Source organism: Myxocyprinus asiaticus, chromosome 1, assembly GCF_019703515.2.
Source record: "Myxocyprinus asiaticus isolate MX2 ecotype Aquarium Trade chromosome 1, UBuf_Myxa_2, whole genome shotgun sequence".
Taxonomy (NCBI): Eukaryota; Metazoa; Chordata; class Actinopteri; order Cypriniformes; family Catostomidae; genus Myxocyprinus; species Myxocyprinus asiaticus.
The window spans coordinates 28,970,579-28,998,352 of record NC_059344.1 but is presented as its reverse complement, the minus strand read 5'-3'; the positions used below and the strand labels follow the sequence as shown (position 1 = coordinate 28,998,352).

The window sequence follows — 27,774 nt, the reverse complement described above, 5'->3', positions numbered from 1 at the left end:
AAGAGAGTGAGGAAGAAAATGGGAGAGATATTATAAGAGACAAAGTGAAAGAGGGAGTGAAAGGGTAAAGAATAAGAGAGCAGCGGTCTTCACACCTGAGTCAAAGCACATGCATAGATCTCGATACAGCAGGAATGTTCCAGTGCTTAAGTTCACAGGTCTGTACGGAGGCTAGTGGTGTCTTCAAAGTTGTACAAAGGAACTATTAAAAAGATAAACCTGCAGGTATCTGGTGACACATGTCCTTGGTTAGGAAATGTCATAGTGTATATTCTTCAGTTCTCAGTTCTTTCAAGATTATTTCTCAATGACTCTTTCCTTACACTCTTATCTAGCACTGATTCTGCACCTTGACATGTTCGCCTATACTCTCATGAAGAAAGTCAGGAAATGTATCAGGTATACACTTCAACCATTTGAAACATATTTGTCGTCTAAAAAGTCTGAAATTAGAATTAAATATTCTAGAAAAGTTGCACTATACATTACAGTAATAGCATGATGGTGTATATACTATATGAAATGAAAATACATTTGCAGATTAATATAGTCTATAATATGCATTTGCCTAGACTGAGTGGAAGAACCTAACAAATTCTTAAAAAAACACAAATTATGTGTTGCAAATATTATAGTTGGCTTACAGTGTGATTATGAATTTGTCAGTGGCACAGAGCATGCAGTCCATCAAAGGTAATGTCTGTTTTTGTTACTGTCAAAAGCCTTTAAAAAGCACTTAAAAAAGTAGAGGAAGAAGAAAAAATGAGGAAGATGAGCACAGCACTTCAGAAAATATAACCCTTCATCCATTCTCTCTGTAGTTACACTAAACAAAGCCAGAGCACAGTCAGGAGACCCTTCATTTAGTGTTGCTTAGTTCCTTCATCCTAGAGGACCGTGTGTGTGTGTGTGTGTGTGTGTGTGTGTGTGTGCGTTTTTTAGGGGAAGGTCCTCTTTTCAGTTATCTGGTTCCACATTCATTAACACGCCTGCTGTTGCCCTCCTCAGAAATGGTCAATAAGCACAGACACGCAGTTGGGTCCAACCAGGTAGTTGGGATCCCCGGGGAGAGATTTGTTCTGCCAACTCTTAGGATCATCTGGATAAACAGAGAAAATAGAGATGAATATGAAAATGGAGAACAGAGCATAAGATAAACCGCAATGTAGTACACATTGTACACTGTGCAAATGTCCCAGTGACGGCACGCTCTCTGTGTAAACACAAACTTTGAATAAAGCTGCATTCATGCTTATTTTCTAGTCAGATCCACCACAGATAGAGAGCACATGACAAGTGTGCATGCGTCAAAAGTGAGGAAGTGTAATCGAGCTTCAAATAATGATTGCGCCTTGGAGACTGCAGATGTCAAGATCTAGAGTGATAAAGGAGTTACACTTTGGTCTGTTCTCACTCAAAACCGATCAGATCGATTAAGAAGACATGGATTAAACCTGTACGGATTACCTTTACGTTGCCTTTATGTCCTTTTTGGAGCTTGGAAGTGTTTGACCCCATTGACTTGCAGTGTATGGATATATTCACATCATATTTCCATCAAGGAAAGCTTAAAGGAATATTCCGAGTATTTAGACTTGTCACTCATATATATATCACACTCGCCATTGTGTTATATGGCCCTACTTCAGCACTGCTGTGATTCGGCTGTGATTAATCACAGCAGTGCTGATTCAGGGCCATATAGCAGGTTTGCGAGTGTGATATTGCTTATATACAACAGTTCAATGAACAAGTAAATTTGAAAAAATTTGGAAAAACTGCCATTGCTGGTTCAAAACAAATGTGTCCAAGCCTCTCAAAAACATCACTTTAGAACAACTAGTATCATGGCTTGGGCTGTTTCTAACATGTTATTGGAGAAACAAGGATGTGTATGTGTATGTGTGTGTGTGTGTGTGTGTGTGTGTGTGAGAGAAAGAGAGAGAGAGAGAGAGAGAGAGAGAGAGAGAGAGAGAGAGAGAGAGGGAGAGAGAGATGGAGCGTGTGTGATCACCTGTTGATGATGCTGTAGTCTGTTAGTCAGCTTTCTGAAGATAATGTCATTTTGGTAAAATTCATCCTATTTTCTCAGTGGAAAAATAGCCGTCCAAGCAGGGGTTTTCCTCCCTATTTCACGATAGCCTGTGCGCAAGAGTCATTCACTATAGAAACCACAATCTCCTCCGCCATTTTGAACAGTATTTTCTCTCCAATGTGGAAACTCCGGTAAGAGGTAAGCGCCTTGAGTTTGTGTAATTAATCAATCTGTTGTGTCTCTCAGCTGTGGAGTCTTAATGCTGAAGTTGTTAGTTTAAACCTGTTTAAAGCTATTTCCTAGCTTTAGTAGTGACTAACAGTGACTAACAGACTAAAGCATCATCAACAGGTGATCGCACATGCTCTCTCTCTCTCTCTCTCTCTCTCTCTCTCTCTCTCTCTCTCTCTCTCACACACACACACACACACACACACACACACACACACACACACACACACACACACACACACACGTCCTTGTTTCTCCAATAACATGTTAGAAAAAGCCCAAGCTGTGATTTTAGTTCTAAAGTGACATTTTTGAATTACTAACGGAGGCTTGGACGCATCATTTGTTTTGAATAAGTAACAGCAGATTCTGATCTGTCGCGTAAGAAAGTAGTTCCATGCACAAATGTGTTATGTCAGTTTTTCCCAAAAATTTTAAATGTACTTGTTCATGGAACTGTTATATATAAGCAATATCACACTCGCAATCATATTATATGGCCCTAAATCAGCACTGCTGTGATTACCTACTGCACTCGGCCTGCATCCTAAGCACATCAGTGCTGATGTAGGGCCATATCGCACTCTTGCTCGTGTGATATTGCTTATATACACTAGGGCTGGGATTACAGAAATATGTCGATTTGCATAACATGCGTCGGCGCGTCGCAATGGAGTAATTAAAATGGCAGCGCCCGGTTTAGGTATGGATTCCCCCGAAGAACAAGCTGCAGCTAAAAAAAACTTGAATACGGTCATCTAAAGCGTGGGAGTATTTTAGCCAGAGACCCAACAATGTGGTGCTTTGTAAGCTATGCAAATTGGAAATGGCTTATCACAGCAGTACAACCGCCATGAACGAACACTTGAAGCGAAAGCATCCCAGAGCGCTTTGTCAAGACGGCAGCAAGGCAGCACCGTAAGAACTGTTTACTTTTTGTCCCCACCCAAGCATGACATATTAGTATTACAACACATGTTTCTGTTAGTAGTAGTCACTTAAAATTGATTTTCTAAATGTTTCCTCATCGACCCCATGTTAAAAGTAATTTCTGCACCACTGCTAACGTAGGGTGACCATACATCCTCTTTTTCCAGGACATGTCCTCTTTTTCAGACCTTAAAAAAACGTCCGGCTGGGATTTCTAAATTTGCGAAAATGTCCGGGATTCGGCTTTAGTTGCATTATGATGTGCATCTGGTCTAATACTACATTGTGTGCGCGCACATATTTGCGTTGTTTAAACCCCTCTTTTTAAGTCCCACCTTCTCGCACAATTGGTCAATTATAAGAGGCTTGCAGCAACTATTGGCCAAATTCCTGCCTGTCAATCTCTCCGCGAACGCGCAAAGTGCTGTTGTGTTTGCATCAAACAGTTGCTTGACAGCAGCAGCAAATGACAGCTGAGTGGAAACAATGCCCAAACGAAAGTGCAAATTTACAGAAGATTTGCAAAACAATTCCCATGCTTTCGTCCAGGTCAAGATCCGTGGGAAGCAGAATGTATCACATGTAAAGCTGGCACTTATGCGTCAGATTTAGAAGCACACATTAGCTCTACGAAGCATAAAGGGTCAGCAAAAGGTGAAAGTTCATCAGGTAAATTAACGGACTACTTTTTGCAACCAGGTAAAATTGTTATCACATTGCTTCATTTTTCATGGCCATTCAAAATAATAGTAATAGTTAATGAAGGTACACTCATGGCATCAAATATTTTATTTTAGTACATGGACATTTTTATTTATATATATATATATATATATATATATATATATATATTTATGTTGTGCTAATAGAGTGTCTTTTTCACTGTATTAAAGTTTGCATTCATAGAAACACTTGTTTTTTGTTGCAGAATTATGCCCTGCAGTGCACACTTTGTTTCTTGTACATTTGTTTGTGCTTAAGAGAAGATGATTTAATAAAATATTGAAATATTAATGAGACTTTTGAAAAGATTTTTATATTTATTTAGGGTTAATTAATTGTTATATTAATCAAGTAATAATTATAAAAAATCTTTAGAATAATCGGCAAATTAGTCGTTAGATTAATCGTCTAACCAGAAAAATAATAGTTAGATTAATCGATAAAAAAATAATCGTTAGGTGCCGCTCTAATATATACACACACACCGATCAGCTACAATATTAAAACCACCTGCCTAATATTGTTAAGGTATATATATATATATATATATATCAGTGACAATTTCTCAGGGCCAGCAAAGCCTTCTCTGCTGGCGTAACATGCCTACTAAATAAATATTTTTTCATCCTTTCATTCTCATTGACCTTTTTGCATATGTATTTTCAATCGCTTTCCACTCTTAATTCATCTACAAACGAATAGCAAAAAAAATAAAAATTATCCAATCAAAATTTATTCCTCGATGCTTACAAGCAAAGTGTGACAACTGTTTTACAAATCGCATGCCCGAAGCCATGCTCCTTAACCGAAGCAGCACGTGAGTCTGAGCTCCACCCCATTAGGCCTTCAGAATTTCCGTAGAATCCCTCAACAGTGTAAGTGAATAGGCATCTAAAGTCAGATTGTCAGATTCATCAGCCAATCAGATTGATTTATTTGTTCTTGTGGGTGTGGTCTTTAGGATATGTCCCAGTCCAGGCCTTCTAGCTGGCCTTGAGTGACGCAACCGCGCTTTAAATGATGTAATTTGAAAGCGAAGAGCACCAGATCTTGCTGACAAGTCAGCTGTCATCACTGCTGGTATTGCCATTGAGAAAGAGATCCTTATGGATTTAAAAACCTGAGATGTTCTGCATGATCGTGCGATTGATTAATTAAACAGGAAAGGAGGACTAATTTTCACTTCAAGCAAATTGGTAAGTGCTTTTTGCATTGTTATAGCAACATCAGGAGTTTTCTAAGTGTAAATTAGGCTGCTTGAGCATTCAGTGTCAGATCAAGTTTTGAAAAGTAACCGTGTACCATGACGAAACAAAATTTATTGCAAGCAAAATTTAAATCGCAAATATTATTAGAGAGCTTTTTCTTGGTATTAGACATCCTTGGTTCTGGCTTTCGTGCGTGGACGTGTTTTTAAAATTTCAATTGGTATTATTAGTTGACTGCCATGTAATGTATGATAACTGTGTTTTCTTAAAGGCATGAATCGCACTGAAGGCCTAGACTTAAAATGCATGGGCTGCGGCTGATATATATATATATATATATATATATATATATATATATATATATATATATACACACTACCGTTCAAAACTATGTGATATTTTAGTATCTTCAAAGTGGCCACACTTTGCCTAGATTTTGCCGAAATGTACTCTCTGCATTTTCTAAACCAACTTCTTGAGGTATCACCCTGGGAGCACGCCCAGCGCTGAATCAGCTGATTAGTAGAAGAGCGAGATAAAGGGCAGCCGGAGACGCCGGTTCGAGAGAGAGACGCACGCGGCCGCGCTGCATGTGTGTGTGTTTGTTTATATTTGTTTTATGTTGAGTTTTACATTAAACTTTATGCTGACTGTTCAGCCGGTTCCCGCCTCCTCCTTGCCCATCCTTTAACTGTTACAGGTACTAGAAAATCACTTGCCATTATATCAAACACAGTTGAAAGCTATTTGGTTCATTAAATGAAGCTTAACATTGTCTTTGTGTTTGTTTTTGAGTTGCCACAGTATGCAATAGACTGGCATGTCTTAAGGTCAATATTAGGTCAAAAATGGCAAAAAAGAAACAGCTTTCTCTAGAAACTCGTCAGTCAATCAATGTTTTGAGGAACGAAGGCTAAACAATGCTTGAAACTGCCAAAAAACTGAAGATTTCATACAAAGGTGTACACTACAGTCTTCATAGACAAAGGACAACTGGCTCTAACAAGGACAGAAAGAGATGTGGAAGACCAGATGTACAACTAAACAAGAGTACAAGTACATCAGAGTCTCTAGTTTGAGAAATAGATGCCTCACATGTCTTCAGCTGACAGCTTCATTGAATTCTACCCATTCAACACCAGTTTCATGTACAACAGTAAAGAGAAGACTCAGGGGTGCAGGACTTATGGGAAGAATTGCAAAGAAAAAGCCACTTTTGAAACAGAAAAACAAAAATAAAAGGTTGGAGTGGGCAAAGAAACACAGACATTGGACAACAGATAACTGGAAGAGTGTTATGGATCTTAACCCCATTGAGCTTTTGTGGGATCAGCTAGAATGTAAGGTGCGTGAGAAGTGCCTGACAAGGAAGCGTGCCTGACAAGGAAGCATGGGGTGAAATGTCACCTGAGTATCTGGACAAACTGACAGCTAGAATGCCAAGGATCTGCAAAGCTGTCATTACTGCACGTGGAGGACTTTTTGATGAGAAATATTTGAAGTAGTTTAAGAAGTTCTGATTTTTTTTTTTCAAATTGTAATAGTTATTTTTTCATGTTATTAATGTCTTGACTATACACTATACATTGTGATCAGTTGAATGCCACTTTGGTGAATAAAAGTACCAATTTCTTTCCATAAGAGCACAATCTATACATTATTCAAAACTTTTGGCCACCAGTGTGTGTGTGTGTGTGTGTGTGTGTGTGTGTGTGTGTGTGTGTATATATATATATATATAAAGGCAACACTCACAGTAGCAATTAGTTACTTAAAATGGAAGTAAATGGGGCCAGTCCATAAACATTAAAAAACAAACTGTTTTTCAAAAGTATAGCCACAAGAAGTAAACATTACACGTTAACATGATTTTAGTGTGATAAATTCGCTTGCGTCTCTTATCTGTGTAAAGTTATATCCTATATTACAACTCTGAAGTCATGACAATGTAATGGTAGTAAACCTTGAAATCTGGTAAACGGCACAATGCTGGTAAATCACTGATTTTATCACACCAATATCATGCTAACACTTGAGGTGTTTATGTCATGTGGCTGTACTTTTGAAACGGTGTGTAAACGAGGGACAAGTTGAAATAATTTTTTTGTGGTTATTAACATTATGTCACAAATATTGTTGATTGAGCTCAACTTGTATTTAAAGTCCATACAAAGTAACAATTTCAACAAACATTTATTTTTTTTTATCCCCTTTTCTCCCCAATTTGGAATGCCCAATTCCCACTGCTTACTAGGTCCTCGTGGTGGCGCAGTTACTCACCTCAATCCGGGTGGCGGAGGACAAGTCTCAGTTGCCTCCGCTTCTGAGACGGTCAATCCGCGCATCTTGTCATGTGGCTCGTTGTGCATGACACCGCGGAGACTCACAGCACGGGAGGCTCATGCTACTCTCCGTGATTCACGCACAACTTAACACGCGCCCCACTGAGAGTGAGAACCACTTAATCGCGACCATGAAGAGGTTACCCCATGAGACTCTACCCTCCCTAGCAACCGGGCCAATTTGGCTGCATAAGAGATCTGGCTGGAGTCACTCAGCACACCCTGGATTTGAACTCGTGACTCCAGGGGTGGTAGTCAGCGTCAATACTCGCTGAGCTACACAGGCCCCAATAAACATGGTTTATTATATTAAATAAAAGTCTATGGTTTTCTACCATAGAGTACTTCAACAGCTGTACAATCTTGCTCCCTTTGAGCAGAACAGTTCGAGAATTCGCACTGGCCCAGGAACCCACCCCTGAACCATGACGGTGGAAAAGGGATATGTAAGCTCTATCAGAACAACCTCTGTGTAATACTACAGTTTGGTAAACTCTCCTATTTTCCATTAGTGTGCGGCAATTAGCCTCGAGCTATAGGTGAAGAATGGCCTTGTTTTACAAAATGCAGATTAGAGGCAAGGGTCTGTAATCCTTTTGCAATGAGGAAGGAGAGCACAAGGCTGCAGGCTCACCTCTCCGCTGAACATTCAAAACAAGAGGTTAATAAAAGGCTACTCCAGGGTGGTGCCTGCTCTACCAGTTAGAGTTATACAGAGATGAATGAATGGAAAAAGAGAGAGAATTGAAGACCCAGGGACAAACTTTTGCTGCTACTCTCAGGTCAGAGAAAGTTGTGGTAAATAAAGAAGCTCAATTAGTGGAGGAAAGGCAATTACTGCATCTCTGAACATTTAGACATTTGGGTGGCTGTGTGAGAAAGTTTAAAGCACAAAAAACAACATGAGTGAATGATGATTAAAAACAGTGAAACTGCCTTGACCAATTAATGAAATCGCATGACTGAATTGAAGATGAAAAAAAAAAAATTCATAATGCTAATTTACAGATTCTAAGATTATTGAACTAACCGGAAGGTGGAAATCATTGACGGATACAGTGACTTAACATGACTAATGCAGCAGGCAGTCATGTTTAAGAGAGCACGTTAAGCATCTTTACATTGCAACCAACTGATGCAAATTGCCCACGAAATTCAACCGGTGAAATTTGCATCAAATAAATTCAAATCAATAACACAAATTTTCATCTACTGTAATAAACAGCTACTTCTACATTGGTATAGAATACAGTGGCACCAAAAAACTATTTGGAAAATTAGTCACACTTATAAGGTTGTAATATATGAATTTCATTGCATGGATAAATTATCAAACCAAGCTGTATCTCTGCAGAAAATAAAAATAGTGCCAATAGTTTTCTTAGCCATTTTTGCAAGTACTTTAAAGCAACTGGTGTCAAGGTGATTTTTTGTGGATTTATAAAGGCATTTTATACAGGTGTCCCATGTTCCACAAAGTCTAATACCCAGAAAGTGTCCAAATTCTTTTTGTCTTAATTTTGAACAATTTGAAATCTAACAAACCTCTTTTTCAGAAATGTTTTACTTGAAAAATTTGATATTTCTTTAAATAAATACCACTTTACTTGATATTTTGTCATCTTGCGCAATGAAATTAAGTGTCCAAATATATATTAAATACACTATATATTAAATACATTCCCATTTAGTCAGCAAACGGTTGCCATCATCATTTCTTTCTCTTTGCTTGTTTGTCCAATGATTTCAACAGCTCCATGTCTAACTGGAATGCCAGCTCCAGACACAGCTGAAAAGCATGTATCTTATTGGTCTTCTCATCTATCTATCTATCTATTTTTGCTGAGCAAAGAAAAAAACACCTACACAACAAATACAAATGTTTCAGGGAGAATTTTTGCATTTGGAGTGATAGGATCCATAGTAATGCACTGTTTCAATTTAAAAGCTTGTCATGATCTATTATGGGAACCACATAAATAAATGAGAAGGCAGTGAGCTAGTGCGAGTGAGTGAGTGAGTGACTGAAAATAAATAAATAAATAAATGATTGGCTGTATAAATATGTGAATAAGATGATGCATAATGAAAAAAGTCTCTGAGAGAGAAAGGCCCACAACAAAAGTTTTTAGAAAGCCATCCCAAACGACCCCAAAAAGGACAGAGAGAGGACAGCGTACCCGACGAGGAGTCGGAGGATTTTAGAGCAAAAGACCAACCATCAGGGGTCATAGACGCACAGTGAGGTAGGCGGAGCTCCACTGGCTTCAGGAACTTCAGACCATGAGGACCACACATCACCAGAGGACTCAGCAGAGTTTCACCTGCACGTAAAAAACATTGATCATTAGCACAAGTTACTTGTAATACATTTCTCTGCAAACCCTATCTATAGCAATTGCAAAGACAAAGTTATACCTTAAGCTATGAATTTAGGGAAGAGAAACTTTCACATAGCTATGAAAAAAAAACAATTCTTCAATAACACTTTAAAATAAGGTTACGTTTGTTACCATTAGTTAATGACATTAATTAAAATGAACTTACAATGAACAATCATTTTACACCACATATTAATCTTTGTTAATGTTAACTGCAACATATACTAACACTTTTTTGGTAACACTTTATTTTACAGCGTCCCTGTTACTGTGTAATTACCCGAGTAAGTACAGAGTACTAAAGAATATAATAACATGAAACAACAACATGTACTTAATATGTAATAAAGTTATGGAACAGCATGTACTTACACATTGTAATTATGTATGTGTAATAGACAAGTATTATTACATATGTGTTACAGGCCAGTCTTGTTACATACCTATTTGTGTAATAGGAAGATCTTGTTACATACGTGGAACAGACAAATCTTGTTACAAAACATTGGTGTTTGGGCAGGCTTTGCATGGTTAAATACAATCACAAAATTATTACCTTTTCTACATGTGATTTCCACATAAATTATTATTAGCAGGCTGTGTCGAAATTAGTTTTACTGTTCAACTGTTGCATTTTGTTAAGCACTGCTTGTTAATGTATGTAATTACACATAAAGTACACTTAAGTACAGTCTAGATACACTTTGTTTTACAGTGATTGATACTATGTAATATTGTGTAAATTGTTTTTTTCTTTCTTCTTTTTTTATTATTATTATTAACTATTTTTATTGATTCCATTCAACAAATTAAATAAATATAACAGAAAATGCGGAATCAAATTATATAAAATGTATGACCCAGTGGTCATAATTATTTAGAAAAACTACAGATCCCTCTCCACTGCCCCTCCCCAAGAGCCTTCCAAAAAGGCCAGATATCTGCCCCATTTTATATCAAATAAGCCCAGATTGCCCAGCCTCCTATACGACATCTCCTCAAATGACGCTACCCTGCCCATCTCTGTGCACCACTCTCGAAATGAGGGTGCTCCAGCTGACTTCCATCTCCTAAGAATAACCATCTGCCAATCATAACACTGGCCAGGACCCAATTCTTTATGTATTTATCCCCTATATGAATGACTGCCCCATTGCCAAAATATAAAGTCTGGGGCAAAATGAAATTTGAGTGCCCAATACGTCACACATATAACTCAAAACCCTCAACCAAAATTCTTAACACACCAACAAAAAACATGGGTTGTGTCCCATTCCTCTGACAGGTATCGCCAGCAGGTGGGTGTGTCTTTAAGACCAAGCATATACAATCTAGAAGGGGTCCAATAGAATCTATGTAAAATCTTAATTGCATAAGGCGCACCCTTGCATCTCTAGATGTAGACTTAACTTTTTTTAATCCTAGCCCACACTCCCTCCTCCAATACCAAGTTTAAATCTTTCTCCCATAATCTCATGAGTGAAGCCGAAGCTCCATCCCCCAGACTCTGAATTAGCAGGGAGTAATACACTGATGCCTCATGACCTTTTCCAAAACCAGTAATCACCACTCCCAGAGTATCTGCTGCATTAGGGGGGTGTATGCTACTCCCACAAATAGTACAGAGCATGTGGCGCAGCTGTAAATACCTAAAGAACTGAGACCTGGGAATCCCAAAATGTTGAACCATATTTTCAAAGGATCTCAACACACCACTCTTATATAGTGTATTAACCTCCCTCACAATCCACTCTGACCAGCAGAAAGGGGACTTATTAATACCTAATTTTGGGTTCAGCCATATGATCAAAGCTACATTAAAATAAATGTCCGAATTAAACACTCTGGACACTTTTGTCCATACCGCGTGCAAATGCGAGATAATGGGGTGTAACTTAACTTCTCCGATTAGTTAGATAGAAAGGCTTTGCAATGGCAAAATAGGGGCAAGAACTTCCAGTTCAATACAAAACCAGGGAGGGGCTCTCACAGGTGGAAGCGACCAATAAGCCAAATGTCTGAGACCGAATGCATAATAATAAAACAAAATCTTGTGTAGGCCTAGCCCACCTTTGTCAATCAGCCTATGTAACTTACTGAAATGTAATATGGGACGTTTACCATTCTAATTGAAGGACTTTGCTATGCTATCAAATTGCTTGAAATAAGAGAGAGGGACATCTATAAGGAGAGATTGTAGCAGGTAATTGAATTTTGGAATACAATTCATTTTAATAACATTAACCTTCCCAATCATAGATAAATGTAATGAAGACCACCTGCCACATCACTCGAAAACCATTTTATTAAAGGGTCAAAATTAACTCTTAACTAAATCAAACAAATTTGCTGGGAATAAGATGCCCAAATACTTAATGCACTGTTTGGGACACTGGAATGTGCCGTTACAGGGCAGTACACTGTCAGAGCAAAAGCTTTGGATTTAGACCAATTCACTCTGTATCCTGAGAATTTAGAAAAGGAATTAATAGTTCTGTGGAGGCAAGGCATAGATCTAGTAGGGTCGGGACAAATAATAAAATATCATCTGCATAAAGCAAAAGCTTATGTGCCACGCCACCCGCCACCACCCCTGGAAAATCATCCTCCTTTCTTATCGTGGCTGCTAATGGTTCCAGGGTAGATAATTTTTTTGCTCAGTCATCAGTTTATGAAGTTCTAATGGTTCCACAAAGCTTCTAAAATCCTCTTCAGTAGACGAGGACGTGGAACTATAGAGATCAAGATAGAATTCTTTAAAAGCATTATTAATATCAATGGCCGAGGTAAATATTTCACTGAGGGAATGGTAGAAAAAGACTCTCTCTGTTTTATATATCTAGCCAGAAGTTTTCCTGCCTTGTCCCCCGACTCAAAGTATGACTGTCTTGCCCTGAATAGTCAAAACTCCACCTTCCGCGACATAACAGTATAATATCTGTATTTCAGTCAGGTCAACTCCCTGAGGCCATTAGACGACATTCGGCACTTCAGCTCTGCCTCAGCACTTTAAATATTCCCTTCCAATTTCACGAGTTCTTGCGCTTGGAATTTTTTGGTGAATGCGGCATACTGTATGATAAGAACTGCCTTAAGTGCCTCCCAAGCCGCACCCACAGAGGATAATGAGGACCAGTTGGTCTCCATATAGACATTGATTTCAGTCTTAACATTTTTTGGAATTCAGGATTTTGCAAAAGGGATACATTAAAACGGCAACTATATGATTTCTTTTTCTCCATATGTGGCAACACCTCTAAACATACCAGGACATAATCTGAGACTAAAATGTTTCTAATTGAGAAATCAACAACAAAAATATCTATTCTAGAGTAAGTCTTATGGACTGATGAAAAAAATGTATAGTCCCTACCAGATGGGTTCAATAGTCTCCAAATATCTGTAAGACCAAGATTTTTACACATCCTGTGAAGCGTCAATGATGCTCTAGGGGGCTTGCACACTTTTGCTTCACTATGATCAAGGACTGAGTCCATCAAAAGATTAAAGTCTCCTCCCAATATTATATCATGAGGGGTGCCAGCGACTTCCAACATTCCTTCAAGATCTATAAAAAAGCCCTGATTATCCACTTTAGGTGCATAAATATTAGCCAAAATAAGACTTTGCTCCTGAATTTCAGCAAAACAATAATGACTCTTCCTAATTTATCTTTACTCTGTTTGAGACATTTGAATTGTAGATGTTTAATTATCAATGTAATGACTCCCCTGCTCTTACTCGAGCCAGCGCTATAAAAAAAAAATGCCCACCCCATATCTTTCCAAATTTTTCCACTTCCTGCAGAGAAATGTGCGTTTCTTGAAGAAAAACTATATCATATTACTTACGCTTAAGAAGAGAAATAACCTTCCTTCTTTTTATGGGGTAACCCAACCCATTCACATTCCACGTGGAGAGAGACAATCCACTCATATTAACATTTGACATTTTGACAAATAAGAAAAAATAGATTGTGTGTCAAAAACAAAATTATAAAGACCACATTCCAACATTGGTGCGACCATTAAAACCCGAACATCCCCCGGAACAAAACAAAGAGAAAAAAGAAAAACGTGCGTATTAACCCCATGCACGACAGTGCCAACTGGCGTCCATCCCTCCAAACTCAAACAGTCCATGTACGCCTACGAGGACCCCCGCGACAACTTTGCCATCGGATTGCTCAAGTCCAGTGTTTCTATACAAATTTTGTGAGACAGAATTACACAGCAAAATATAATCTATAAAACAAACTCCAGCCAATAGGCAGAACAATCTCAAAGAGCGTGTAGATTCATCCACAAAACTGTCCCAAAGGTGTGCCACTCTGCAAAATCATTTCCAGCCGCTAGGCAGAACCAGCACAGAAAAAATGCTCAGTTTCCTCAAACAATCAAGTGAATGATCAGTGAGCCGGTCCACTCGGCTGCAACGTGAGTACCACAAAATAACTTACTCCATTGACTTTATGAAGGACATCGCTTGATGTGGGCATGTGAATGTTTTACGGCCCTCCTTAGCATCTGTTCTCAATTTGGCCGGGAATATCAGTGCAAAAGTGACCTTCCGTTGATGTTAAAGTTTCTTTTATTCCTTGAATAGATCACGTTTCTTTCTTGTCGAATTCGAAAAGTCTGGGAACAAGGAAATGCTGTGGTTTTTCCAAGAAAGCCTTCCTTTACTCCTTGCCTCGCGTAACACAAGGTCTTTATTTGGCCAGAACTGATCAGGGCCTGTATCCCTCCGTGGAACTCCGTGCCGGGAACCCTGTGAGCTTGCTCGATTTCGAGCTTATGGCCTGTTATGTCGAGCAGATTCGGAAGGAGCCCATCCAGGAATTTCACCATATCCCAACCTTCTTTGGCCTCAGGAATTCTGACAATACAGACGTTATTCTGCCGGCTACGGTTCTCCATGTCCTCCAACTTCTCCCAGACTTCTCCCAATCCACCTTGGTTGCTAGCGGATTAGCAGATAATTCCCTCTCTGATGACTCCATATAATCAATCCGTTTCTCGACATCCCCCACTCTTGTAACCATCTCAGAGAACTTTGCCTCCATTTCAGTGATTGATCGACGTATCACAGCGTGGTCCTCCAAGTCAGCAACGACCTTCGTCAGCACTGCCAACATGTTCAACATCTCTCGTCGCATTTCTCGCACTTCCCCGAGTCGATTTGACTCCCTGGTTCACGGCCCTCTCGGGGGTATCAGTTTGAGCATGTAAGTGACTTTTAATTTAGAGCCCGAGGATTTTGAATTCTTTGACATATTGTCCTCCTAGAACAGTTATGAAACAGAGTGTATCGAATCTCACCACTTTGTATCATTAAAGGTGTTCAAACTAGCAAAGCAGAGCTCGCCTTTCACACGTCCAATCCTCGCATGGCGTCCAGTGTTGTGTAATCTTAATGTAATTATGAAGCTATTACATGTATTCAGCTATGTGCTTGTGAGTTAATTGAAACTTAAGCACAGCTTGTTAAGGTATGTAGTTACACATGAAGTAGACGTAAGTACAGTACACTTTATTTTACAGTGATTAATACTATGTAATATTGTGCAATTTTTATGTAATTATGAAACTATTACATGAAACAATATTTGTCTGTTTCACTTATGTAACAAGATCTTCCTATTACACAAAAAGGTATGTAACAAGACTGGCCTGTTAATCATATGTAATAATACTTGTCTATTACTTAAACATAATTACAATGTGTAAGTACATGGTGTTCAATAACTTAATTACATATTAAGTAAGTTGTTGTTTCATCTTATTACATTTAGTACTCTGTATTTACTTGGGTAATTACACTGTAACAGGGACACTGTAAAATAAACCTTTTTTAAATTACAAGTTACACATGCTAACATTACTTAATACATTATGAACTAACATGAACTTACAATGAACAATTCTATTTTTAAAAATTAACATTAACTAAGATTAATAAATACTGTAAGAAATATCTTGTTCATTGTTAGTTCATGATACCTAATGCATTTACTAATGTTAACAAATGGAACCTTATTGTAAAGTGCTACTGACTCTTCTAACACTTATAGTTCAAACATGCATGACTGACCTTTCTCTTTGTCCAGAGGTGGCAGGATGCTGTTATCCCGACACACTTTGAAGTAAATCTCTTGCTCCACACCATCAGGAATGGCTCCCTGTGGGATAATGATGCTCACTCCCGTCTCAATGGAGCTCAGGACCCCGCCATTACAGTTAAAGATGCCCCGAGCTGTAGCCACCACGGTGTGGCTTTCATCATCATCATCGTCCTCCAAAGCAGTTGGGCTGGAAACACAAAGAAAAATAGATGTTTTGACAGGTGTTTTCTTCTTTATGTGCTCTCCACTCTTATGATCTGAAATGTTTTAAATTCACCTGTCTGTCCTGGACATTCTTTTTCTGTTTACTCCCATTTTTTGGGGGGATTTTTTTCCTGCAAAAGTTATCTAGCAAATATCTAGTTCTACTGATTACAAAGACATCAATTTCTATTTTGTTTATTTGGCTATTTTCATACATTTTATAAATAATATTCAATCTTAGGAGTACCATTTCTGTTAGTTTTCTTTTTTTATATATAACCTTTATACTTTTAAGAAATGTAAGATTAAAGTTTGAAAATCTCTACTGAGAGATTGTTTTGCATTTAAATGTAATTGGTAGCAATGATGTTATTGTAATATCTGCAGACTGAATTGCGACTGGCCTGGTTTTCCTTACAGCCACCATTACACTGCACAGTGACTATGTGTTGACTGTTGTGCGCAGCCACCTGAAAAGATGGCGCATGATTTTGCTTACTTGCAAGCACTTGTAATTCCTTCAGGAAGTGCAAGTCTAGCTCATCATTCATTTTAGAAAACAATCTTCTTTAGATATAAAACCTATAGCACAAATGAAATGCCTACTTACCAAGCAAAAAGCAAGCATGCAGAACTATGGAGCTTCTATTGGTTCTACTTTACCTTACAGGTATTGCCTTGGGCACGGCACTGATGTTGTTCTGCTGGTATTTGGGTTTCTGTTCCATGGTGCGAGTGAATGTATCTAGGCCGCTGTCATGGTCCGTCGGCTGGGATGAGCTCGGTAGTTTGACTGTGTTGCTGATGGGAGCTTTAACATTATCCGTCTTATTTTGCGAGTCATTAGGCAGGAGGTTGTGGTTGAACTTGGGGCTGTCAAACTTGCGCTCAAAGGGCCTTGCAGAGGTTGTGTATGGCTTGGTCACAAATCGGTTGTAGCTGGACGTGACAGGAGTGCTGTTGGGCTTTGGAGGTTCACCTGTTCCATTCACAGGAGATTTCTCTGGGAAGCTTTTCTGAGGCAGGTAGTTACTCTGGACTGTGTCTTCATGACTGTGAGGCTTCACTTTGGGAGACCCGTGCGGGTCGAGCGTTGGCATCACTGTTTATGTGCAAGAGAGGAAGAAGAGTACATGAACAAGCTTGTGCAGGCATTTGACAGTATGTGTCTCAGGAAGAGCGCAAATATGGAAGTCTCTTTAAATCAATACATTCAATTGAGGTCAGGGCATATACAATAAGTCAACTTCCATTAATTACTTACCTGCAGGTTTGGGTAGGGTTGGGGGTGGGACAGCTGGGTTTACTGGAGGAACATGGTTGATTTTCTCTACGGACTCTGCCCTGTGGCAGATATACAAACAGACAAATTCACACATGAGAACAAATTCTCAACTGATTTAAACTTAACAGAGCTATATATCCTTCAATCACATTTATAGCTATGATATTAGCTATAATTATATTACATTAATATTACCAATCCTGAGAAATGTTTAGCTGACATAACAAAATTCTGATTTCATATACATTAGTGGTATACATTCATATATATATATAAAAGAAGGCCTTAAGATGACTTAAAATGATTTAACCCCAGAATGCAAATGTAACTTATTCTTTATAAAAAAAATAAAAAAAATTTTTATTAACGCTAATAATCGGGGTTTTTTTTTTTTTAGATTACAATTTTAAAATAGTTGATATATATATTTAATTCAATTCTAAAGATGTTCAGACACTTTGAAAATGAAGTAGGAGTTTTAGGTTACAGTGTAAAAAAGCCTGTATGGCAGAAACATAGGCAATTTCAATATTTGGTGGTAAAATACTGCCCTGGGGTGAAAAGTCGAAGAACCACTGATTTATATGATAATAACATGCAAATTTACATGCAAGACATAAACATATTTGCAAGACATTCACAAACATATTTATATATCTGCGAGACACAAATATAGTTCTTAAGATTTGGTGAACCTCTAGTATACAAACACCAATAAACAACTGCACACTAAATGAAAACATATAAAGTGAATTAACGCCAAGGAACATATTCATATTTGGGTATGTAAATACCATTTGCATGAAGTATGTTAAGGTATTGACTTGAGCATGTACCTGGGATAGTAGCCTGGTTGGGTCTGGGGTTGTGCTGGCTTGACTGCAGGCGTCAGCTGTGTGGCGGGTTTGCTGTCAAAGCTGCGACGGTCAAAGTATGAGAGCTGTTTCCTGTAGTACTCCTCATCCTCATCAGGATCATTGTCGTTAGAGCGAATTATATCATCCACTGCTTTAGGCTGAGGCTGCTGTGGCTCTGGAGATCTGAGAGAGGAAAGGAGCAGATGTTATTTTATTTTTATTTTATAGCTTTAACACTGGTAAATTGGTGAAAGTGTACACAAATGCAAACATTTCTGAGCTCACTTCGACTTATAGACACACAGAGTCAGTATCCATACATTAAGTTTGTGTATCACCAAAATGCCAATGACGTATAGAGTGGCAAAAATCAGAAAGCCTGATATTTCATTATTTCACCACTAGATGGAGATCTACAACTAACTTCATTCCTTTGGCCTGTGCCATTGAGATTTAAATTAGCTCCATATATTTTATAGACTATATGACAGGGCTTGAAGGACTGCTCTTTAGACAGACACAAATAATACGGTACGTCAATTGCTGCAAATTAATTTATGTGTACTTTATGAGCTAGCTCATTACCCAAAGGCTTTTTCTTGGTCCAGGTTATTTAAGGAGCTGGCTTTGGGCACAGAGGCAGCTCCAGGTTTAGGCACCATGTCCACTGGCTATGGGAGAAAGAGAGATTAATTTACTCGATTTTGAGTTCACGGCAGGGGTTGTTTAAGTTAAAAGTGCTGCAATGTTTATTAAAAGAAAAGTTCTCCCAAACATGACAACTCTGTCATAATTTCCTAACCCTTATGTCGTTCCAAAACTGTATGACTTTTTCTTATGAGGAACACAAAAGGAGACTTTTAAATGTATATCACAGCCTGTATTTTCAATACAATGGCAGTGGATAGTGACTCACTTTAAAGCTTAAAAAAAGTATCATAAAAGTATTCAAAATGCCTTGTGCATTGTTTAAAGGGATAGTTCACCCAAAAATTAATTTTCTCTCATCATTTACTCACCCTCATGCCATCACAGATGTGTATGACTTTCTTTCTTCAGCAGAACACTAATGAAGATTTTTAGAAGAATATCTCAGCTCTGTAGGTCCATACAATGCAAGGGAATGGTGACCAGAACTTTGCAGCTCCAAAAATTGCAGATATTTTTCTAAAAATCTTAATTTGTGTTCTGCTGAAGAAAGAAAGAAAGTCATACACATCTAAGATGTAAATGATGTGAGAATTTTTATTTTTGGGTGAACTGTCCCTTTAATGCCATCGCATGGACTACTTTTATGAGACTACTTTGGGTCGTTTTCAAGCCCTTTCTACTGACATTGTATAGAAAGGAGATGTTGTGATGTTCATTAAAACATCTCTTTTAATGTTTTGCATAAAAAAAGACAGTCATATGGGTTTGGAACGACATGACGGTGAGTAAATTATGAGATCATTTTCATTTTTGGGTGAACTATTCTACAGACTGTGTCAACTAACCCGAAGGCCAGAGTCTGCAGACTCTCTTGCCCTGTCCACAGACACAGATCGCTTGTTCTCAAACATCTTCACCCTCGTCAGCACAGACTGGTGCTTCATGACTGGGTCTTCCTCAGCCTCCGCTGGAGGAGGTGGAAGTGCAGGCTCTGCTGGCTCTGAGATGGACTCGGGTTTGGGAGGGGCCACAGAGGCCTCAGAGTTCATATAACTCCTCTGTGGTGCTTGATTGTAGGAAGGCCTCTGAGAGGGGTCATAGTATTGTTTGGGGGGATCAGGGGAGCGGGAAGTAGCTCGAGTACGATGGAGTGACTCCTGGTCATACGGAGGGCGTGCTTCATATCCTCCTGTTGCAGGAGGGGGTGGTTCATCATGTCGAATCGGTCCGGTACTGGGTTTGCCATAACGTGGTCGGCCCGTGTTGTATCCAGTGTCATGTCGCTGACCGTAGATGCGGTTCGGACCATCCTCATAGGGCAAACGAGGGTCATATCCAGAGGGATGCTGGGGAATGGGCTGGTGGTCGTACGGGGCCCACTGCTCTTCATACGGAGGCGCACGGCTATCAAAATGTAGGTGAGGATCAAAGTTACGGGCCTTTGGTTCCATGTAGCCCCCATCATAGTGGTACGGCTGGTGGTCGTAATCTACATATGGCTTTTCTTCCTGGTAAAGGGGCTGCTGGGAGTTGTAGTTGGGCTGCATAGGACTAGGGTTTACTGGCTCACTGCTACGGTAGATCTCCTTCTTGTGCATCTGTCGATTAAGCAAAAGGGGCATAATTACTAATTAATTAAACTAAACTAGTTTCTTTGTACTAAAAACAGTACAAAGAAACAAAACTCTATATCACAGCAATCAACTGAATTGAACGAGATGGCAGAAACCAGCGGTGATTAATATTCGGATTAATAGTTGAAGACTGAAGCATTGAGTCAGCAGAAAGACCTGCAATAGAGGAAGACTCAGAGTGGGCAGTTATTGAACAGGTCAAAATGGAGGCAGCCATCACACAAACAGTCTAGATTTTTAGGAGAGAGATTTGAACTCATTACACCAAAGTTGCAAAAACACTGGGATAAAATCAACCAGAACGAAAAGTCCCACTGTACTAAAAACAATACTGTTCAGGCAACATTTTGCTTCAAAAACTAAAACATATTTTGAGAAGTAGCCTTTAAATAATAATAATAATATTCCAGGCTGTGATATGTCTGCACAGCACCACACCTCTAACAAATGTTGAGTCACTTGTTGTGAACAGCAAGGCTACGTTTCAAAGTAAGAAAGGAGGGGGGAAAAATGAAGGTACATACAGGGTTCCCACACTGTTTGACCAACGAATTTCCATGACCTTTCCATTCATTTGTGATTACTTAATGATACACATACAGTATAATAAGGATTTTTTAAAATCCTTTTGTTTCATACCCATCTGCAAATGAATCATTAAGCCTAATTTGTAAACCAGTATGAAGATTAATTTCAAAATAATGATCATCACCATGGTCCGCGAGCAAATGTAACTCTACATAAGCTCTACACAAGAGAAATATCTAGCCGAATATTTAAGAGCAGAGCATAACTAGTGAAATTTATGTTCTCTACAGAAATGTCCATGACTTTTAGGATTTTAATAAATTCCATCAATTTTCCAGGCCTGGACAACACAGATTAAAAATTCCCTGATATCTCCAGGTATTCCATGACCATGGGAACTAAGGCTGTCAAATTAAAATTTGACATTCAAATATTCATTGAATTTAAGGGGAGGAGCACATTCAAAGCTAAAATGAGCATTCAAAATTTGGATGTGTGCCAAGCACTGATGATGACTTACATTATTGGGCTAAAGCAGACGAAGTGCAAAAAATACACTGCCTGGCCAAAAAAAAGTCGCTGTTTGGATTAATATGTTTATGATCTGGGGTTGCTTCAACTGGTCAGGTCTAGGCTCAGCAATGTTATGCAGCAATAAAATGAAGTCAGCTGACTACCTGAATGTGCTGAATGACCAGGTTATCCCATCAATGGATTTTTTCTTCCCTGACAGCAGGGGCATATTCCAGGACGACAATGCCAAGATTCATCAGGATCAAATTGTGAAAGAGAGGTTCAGGGAGCATGAGGAATTATTTTCACACATGAATTGGCCACCACAGAGTCCTGACTTTAACCCCACTGAAAGTCTCTGGGATGTGTTGGAGAAGACTTTACAGGGTGGTTCAACTCTCCCGTCGTCAATACCGCCTTTATCTTTGATTATAGCGTACATTTGTCATGGCATTGTTTCGACAACCTTATGCAATGTCACAAAATTATTTCCATCCAGAGTTGCATTCATTTTTGGCCGAGATCTTGTATTGATGACGGGAGAGACGAACCACTCCGTAAAGTCTTCTCCAGCACATCCCAAAGACTTTCAGTGGGGTTAATGTCAGGACTCTGTGGTGGCCAATTCATGTGTGAAAATGATTCCTCATGCTCCCTGAACCACTCACAATTTGAGCCCAATGAATCCTGGCATTGTCATCCTGGAATATGCCTGTGCTGTCAAGGAAGAAAAAATCAACTGATGGGATAACCTGGTCATTCGCACATTCAGATACTCAGCTGACTTCTTTTTATTGTCGCATAACATTGCTGAGCCTAGACCTGACCAACTGAAGCAACCACAGATCATAATCATTATTTAAATCCAAACAGCGACTTTTTTTTTTGGCCAGGCAGTGTAAAACAGAATGCATGTGTCTCAAGATGCATTTTAAAGGTTGAATTTCCTTTAAAGTGACACACCGCCTGAAAAAAAGAATTGTTACTACACGAGATGCTGAAAATTAGAGACACGGCGAGGTGGTCACACTCGTCCGTCTAGCGCATGCTTACATAAAAAAGACGGGTGCGTTCGGAGTGAACGGCCCCAGAGGTGGAGGTCTTTGGTGGTTGTGTCTTGGCTATGCCCTGCTCTCTTATCAGCATCACGCTGCATTATCATTAGGTACGTACATACAACTGTATTTATTAAAAAACACTGGGGTACCACTGTGGTTTTATGAAGTGAAATGAGCCTGTGGTAGTACTATAGCCCCGGTATAGACTACTGTGCAACAATAAGTTAAGACAGAACTGTCTATTGAAGCTTTTCTTTTCTTATTTTAAATTTGTACTTAATATATGAGAATATGGACAGGCTAAATCAGCTGACTTCATTTTATGCAAATTTGTTAACAGCCAGATATATTGGTTTATATTGATTTATTGTGCCCTCTTGTGGACGTAGGAGTCAAAGTCGATTTTAAAATCAGTCTTGTAGATTTATCCCCCTACCTGAAATAATGTCTTCAAAATTGAAATATAATTTAAATTTTGGTCATATTTCTGTGAATTAAATTTCTCGACCCTGTTAACAGCTCTAGTGGGAACCCTGTAAATAAAGACTGTATTAATTAGTTTTTTGCATTCATTGCATCACTAATATCACTAACTCTACTTCAAGCAAAAAAAACTGAAGTAAATAAACCCAGACATGTCATGCAAAAGTACGAAGGCAACAGTGGGGACCTGGGCTGGCCTGCTGGTTCTTGAACTACAGTATGATTTGATATAGCAGGCCTGGGTCATACCCACTGTTGTTTATGAATGCTGTAATGGACACACACACGCACACACACACACACACACACACACACACATAGAATAGACACTCTCTTTCATCAAGCACACAGCACACATGCAGGAGCTAAAGGAAAGCACTGCAGCACACAGGCAGGGCAGACGGCGGTAAGAGGGCACCGGGCTTGGCCGTTAAACTGGGCCGGTTTCAGTCCAGAGCAGGTGGCTGGTGAGGTACCTTGGACTCCGACCCGGGCTGTCCAGATTGGTTGGGGTCGGGAGACGGGGGCTGAGCTAGCTCAGGGGCAGGTGGGAAGAGAGAGCCAGCCTCTGGGCTGAAATCCCCCTGAGAGAGGGTGACCGGGACATCCTTGGCACTCAGAGCCCCTACATTTACATGAACAGCAGGGGGAGCTGTCTCTGCCAGCGGCTCAGGCTGCAGGGGAAGAGATGCCTCTGCTTTCTGTGAAGGTGTTCAGAAATGTTTAATACATGTGGTCAAACCTCACCACTGCACTTCAGCTCAGCTTCATGCTTGTCCTCTCTCAGATCTGACACCAGTACTGCTATAGTATGTTAAAGGAATGTTCCGGTTTAATACAAGTTAAGCTCTATTGACAGCATTTGTGGCCTAATATCGATTACAGCAGAAAATAATTTTGACTTGTCCCTCAGTTAAAGAAAAAGAAGCAAAAACTGTGATTACAGTAATTAGGAATGTGCCACGGTGGTCAACTAGTCATCCAGCAACTGTTTGATCAATTAGCGTGATCGAATACTAACATTAATATAGTTAGTGGTGGTGCTTTTAATGGAAGACACCATTCTCAAATTAATTGAGAGACGCAACTTCTTGGAGAGCCTTTTTGCGTGATTATAGCTTGCTGTGCTGAAAAATGAATAATAGTAGCACAGTAAATTCTTCCGCAAGACGTTTCGTCTCTGTAATGCTTTAAGTTTAGTCCATTTATGCACCGCTGCTGTTTCAGCCATCATTGCGCTACATCAACAATACATTTCAAGACCATCACACTGTTGGATGTTAAATCCTCTCCTGTATGTAATGTTCCCATATTTGTGCGGTGCTTTGAGAGATTAAAATGTATTTTGTGGATTCTGTCCGATACTGCTTAAATAAAACGCTTAATCTTGTGAACTAGATGTGAACCTGCATCCTTATCTTGCAGCTCTGCGCTTTTGAATGTGCAGCGAGAATCACCCAGAGACTCCCAAGTGCTTTGGTTGCATTGAAGCATGTCATTCTGCGTTCAGAATGCGCATCACAATAGTCTCATTCCACCTAGTATAATGTTGAAGTCTTGTGGCTAAACATTTAAAATAATTTTAATGTTTATTGCCTGGGCCTGTGTACTTCCATTGTGCCACAAATACTATCGACTGAGCTTTACTTGCACTGAACCCAGAACATTCCGTAAATATACAAAATTAAGGCCATAGGGTGATTCTGGGAACCATGTCATGTAATAATTTGCAACTGGACAAGGTTCTGTTTTTAAGGTCATCTGATGCCAGTTTAATTCTACAGTACAGTACAACGTTTTGGCTCTCTTGTAACACAAGGTCTAAGACACTTTGTATATAATGGTGGCCACTTGAGCCATATAGATAAATACATTTACAGCAATATATTTAACACTGTAATTCCATCATGCACATAGTACTTTCTGGTAATGACATCATTTTGCATGATATGAGGGGGCAGCTACACCACAAGGATGGGCAATTATTACACATACTTAAAACATACAATATCTTCACTTTCATCTCCACGTAAATCATACGTACTGTATCATACTGAGATAAGAGTCACATTATCTACTTAGAGTATAACAGCCAAGCCATACTATATTTGTTCACACTCACAGACGCACTTTCACACATTCACTACACACTCACAAATACATAAGATAGATACGTGGCAGCAATAAATACTTGGTCATTGTCACTTCTCTAGTACTGCAAAAATACGGTTTTAAAGCACTCCTCCTTCATTAGCGGTGCTAGAACACTTTTCTAACGCACACCACGGCCTCCAGACAACAGGGAAGGCGTACAGCTCGCAGAAACGCTACCTGCTGAGGTGCAGGGGCCTTGAACCCTGCAGGGTCGATGCGGTTCATCGGCTCGGGCTGCAGCAGGGGCTGCTGGTAGTTTCCATATCCAGGAGGATCCTGAATGACGGGCAGATCCTCCCGAACGGGCTCTGAGGAGCGTGTGATGGCGGGCTCGCTGGGCAGTCCCAGCTCATCATTGAGGGTCTCGTCTAGTTCCTGGTCTGTATAGGCGCCACCCTCCGTATCCGTGTCCTCATAGTCAGACGTGTGGCGGCTGTCCGTGCTGTACATACTGTACTCACTGCCAGGGGCGGACAAGTAGGACAGACGGTCATCATGAAGGTCCAGATCATCGTCAGGAGTGCCGTCCGCCTGAAGAGATAGATAGAGGACAGGAGGAAAAGCGGGAGAGAGGAAGACAAATACACGCAGAGAGAGATTAGTAGGTGAACAAAAGCCTAATTTGGATGGGACTAGTTTACCCTGAAGAGGTTAACTAAATTTGTGATTTCAATACCGTCCAAACCAAACATGTCTGTTTTTCTTTTTTTTTTTGCACAACCAAAAATAACAGAGCAAATTACCTACTGTTTCCTCTGTGAAATCTAATCCTGCTCGGATTGGAAGGTCTGTGCTGACAGTTTGGTATTTTTTTCACAACTCTTGTCCTCATTTATTCTGACCTTTGCTGAATACTGTAACTAAAGCTTAATTTCTTGTTGCGCTACTTGGTTCAACTTCACTATGGATTTAGACATTTTTGCCAACTTTCTGAGTAAAATAACAGTTGCTGGCATCCCATACCATCAAAAAGGAAATTAAATTAATAAGAAGAGAACACTCCCGGAAACTGCTCAGAATGCCCATTGTCATAGCAGTTTCAGGTATGATCCTATTATTTAATTTCTTACCTTAAAGGAATATTCCGTATTCAATACAAGTTAAGCTTAATCAATAGCATTTGTGGCATTATATTGATTACCAAAAAAAATTTAAAAAAATAAAAAACTTTTGAGGCACTTACAATAGAAGTGAATGAGGCCAATTTTTGAATATTAAAATACTCACTGTTTCAAAAGTATAGCCACAAGGTATGAAAAATATGCATGTTAAAATGATTTTAGTGTGATAAAATCACTTACTAACCTTTTCTGTGTAAAATTATAGCAACTTTTACAAATTTGTTGCCATGACGATGTAATGTCAACAAACCCTTAGATGACTGTAAAAATGATGATTTAAACAACTTTACAACTCAAATAATACATAGAGATTTAATGGAGGAATTAATATGTGCTTTTATAAAATTGTAAGCTTTACATTTTTGCTTTTAAAACCTCCAAAAATTGGCCCCCATTCACTTCCATTGTAAGTGCCTCACCATAACTCGATTTTCACTTTTTTATAGAAAAGGAGGGATGATTCTAAATTATTGTTTGTGGTAATCAACATTATGCCACAAATGCTGTAAATTGAGCTTAATTTGTACTGAACCCGCAGTATTCCTTTAATTATGTACATAGCGTTATACTGTATATCTCACACAGTATATATGTTATATTTCAATGGGTTTCATGGTGCATTCTTGCAGAGCATGTAAATTAATTGTGATACCTTCATCCAGACAATGCAGACTCCCACCTTAAAGGAATGTTCCGGGTTCAATACAAGTTGAGGTCAATCGACCTTAGTGAAACTCAGTGAAACTCACCTTGCCCTCTGAGACCCATACGAGCTGATTCTGCTGCTGTTGAATGGTCTCCTTCAATGCGCCGTACCATCCATCATTCATGTTGTTCATATTAATGGTGGCTACAGGACAGTGACAGGAAATGGAGACGATCAAATCCCATGAATGAGTATTTTTACAGCAAAGACAACAATGTGCTCAAAACTTTTCGAAAAGATTTGTGTTCATTTAGCAACCTCACCATTCCCTACTGTCCACTAGGGCTGCAACTAACAATTATTTTGATAATCTACTAATCTACAGATTATTAGAACGATTATTCGGGAGATTATTGCAACGATTAATCATTAGCTCTTAACCGACTATTCAGCTTGTGCCCTGAATTAAAAGGTTGTATTAAATGTGCTTGCTAACAATAAAATCATCTTTTAAAAATACCTCTAAATGATATTCACTGAATTAAAGGGAAAAATACTTTTTATTAAGTTTAATTCAGTAAAGATTTCACTACAAAAAAAATCCTATTGTTATCAAGTGTATTTGTCTTTTTTCCATTTAAAATGGTCTAAAAATCCTTAAAACCA

The 27,774-nt window shown here is 39.1% G+C and overlaps 1 protein-coding gene across 12 annotated transcripts in view; it reads right to left on the bottom strand.

Annotated features, from left to right (window-relative positions):
- Positions 1-897: 897 nt before the first annotated feature.
- The window catches only part of LOC127434806 (tight junction protein ZO-1-like), a 199,436-nt gene continuing 172,559 nt past the window's right edge, over positions 898-27,774 (bottom strand). For 5 of the 12 annotated variants that reach the window (XM_051687839.1, XM_051687921.1, XM_051687981.1 and 2 more), the window contains 11 exons: positions 27,212-27,312; positions 25,519-25,872; positions 23,664-23,888; positions 19,817-20,569; positions 18,906-18,991; positions 18,300-18,503; positions 17,443-17,522; positions 16,842-17,280; positions 15,944-16,161; positions 9,650-9,793; positions 898-1,099 (listed from right to left, as the gene is read on the bottom strand). In XM_051687839.1, the coding sequence (XP_051543799.1) occupies positions 1,005-1,099; positions 9,650-9,793; positions 15,944-16,161; positions 16,842-17,280; positions 17,443-17,522; positions 18,300-18,503; positions 18,906-18,991; positions 19,817-20,569; positions 23,664-23,888; positions 25,519-25,872; positions 27,212-27,312 (2,699 nt within the window). In that variant the 3' untranslated portion in view covers positions 898-1,004. The remainder of the gene's footprint in view (positions 1,100-9,649; positions 9,794-15,943; positions 16,162-16,841; positions 17,281-17,442; positions 17,523-18,299; positions 18,504-18,905; positions 18,992-19,816; positions 20,570-23,663; positions 23,889-25,518; positions 25,873-27,211; positions 27,313-27,774) is intronic. The other 7 variants (XM_051688136.1, XM_051688706.1, XM_051688054.1 and 4 more) reach the window with 4 other exon arrangements.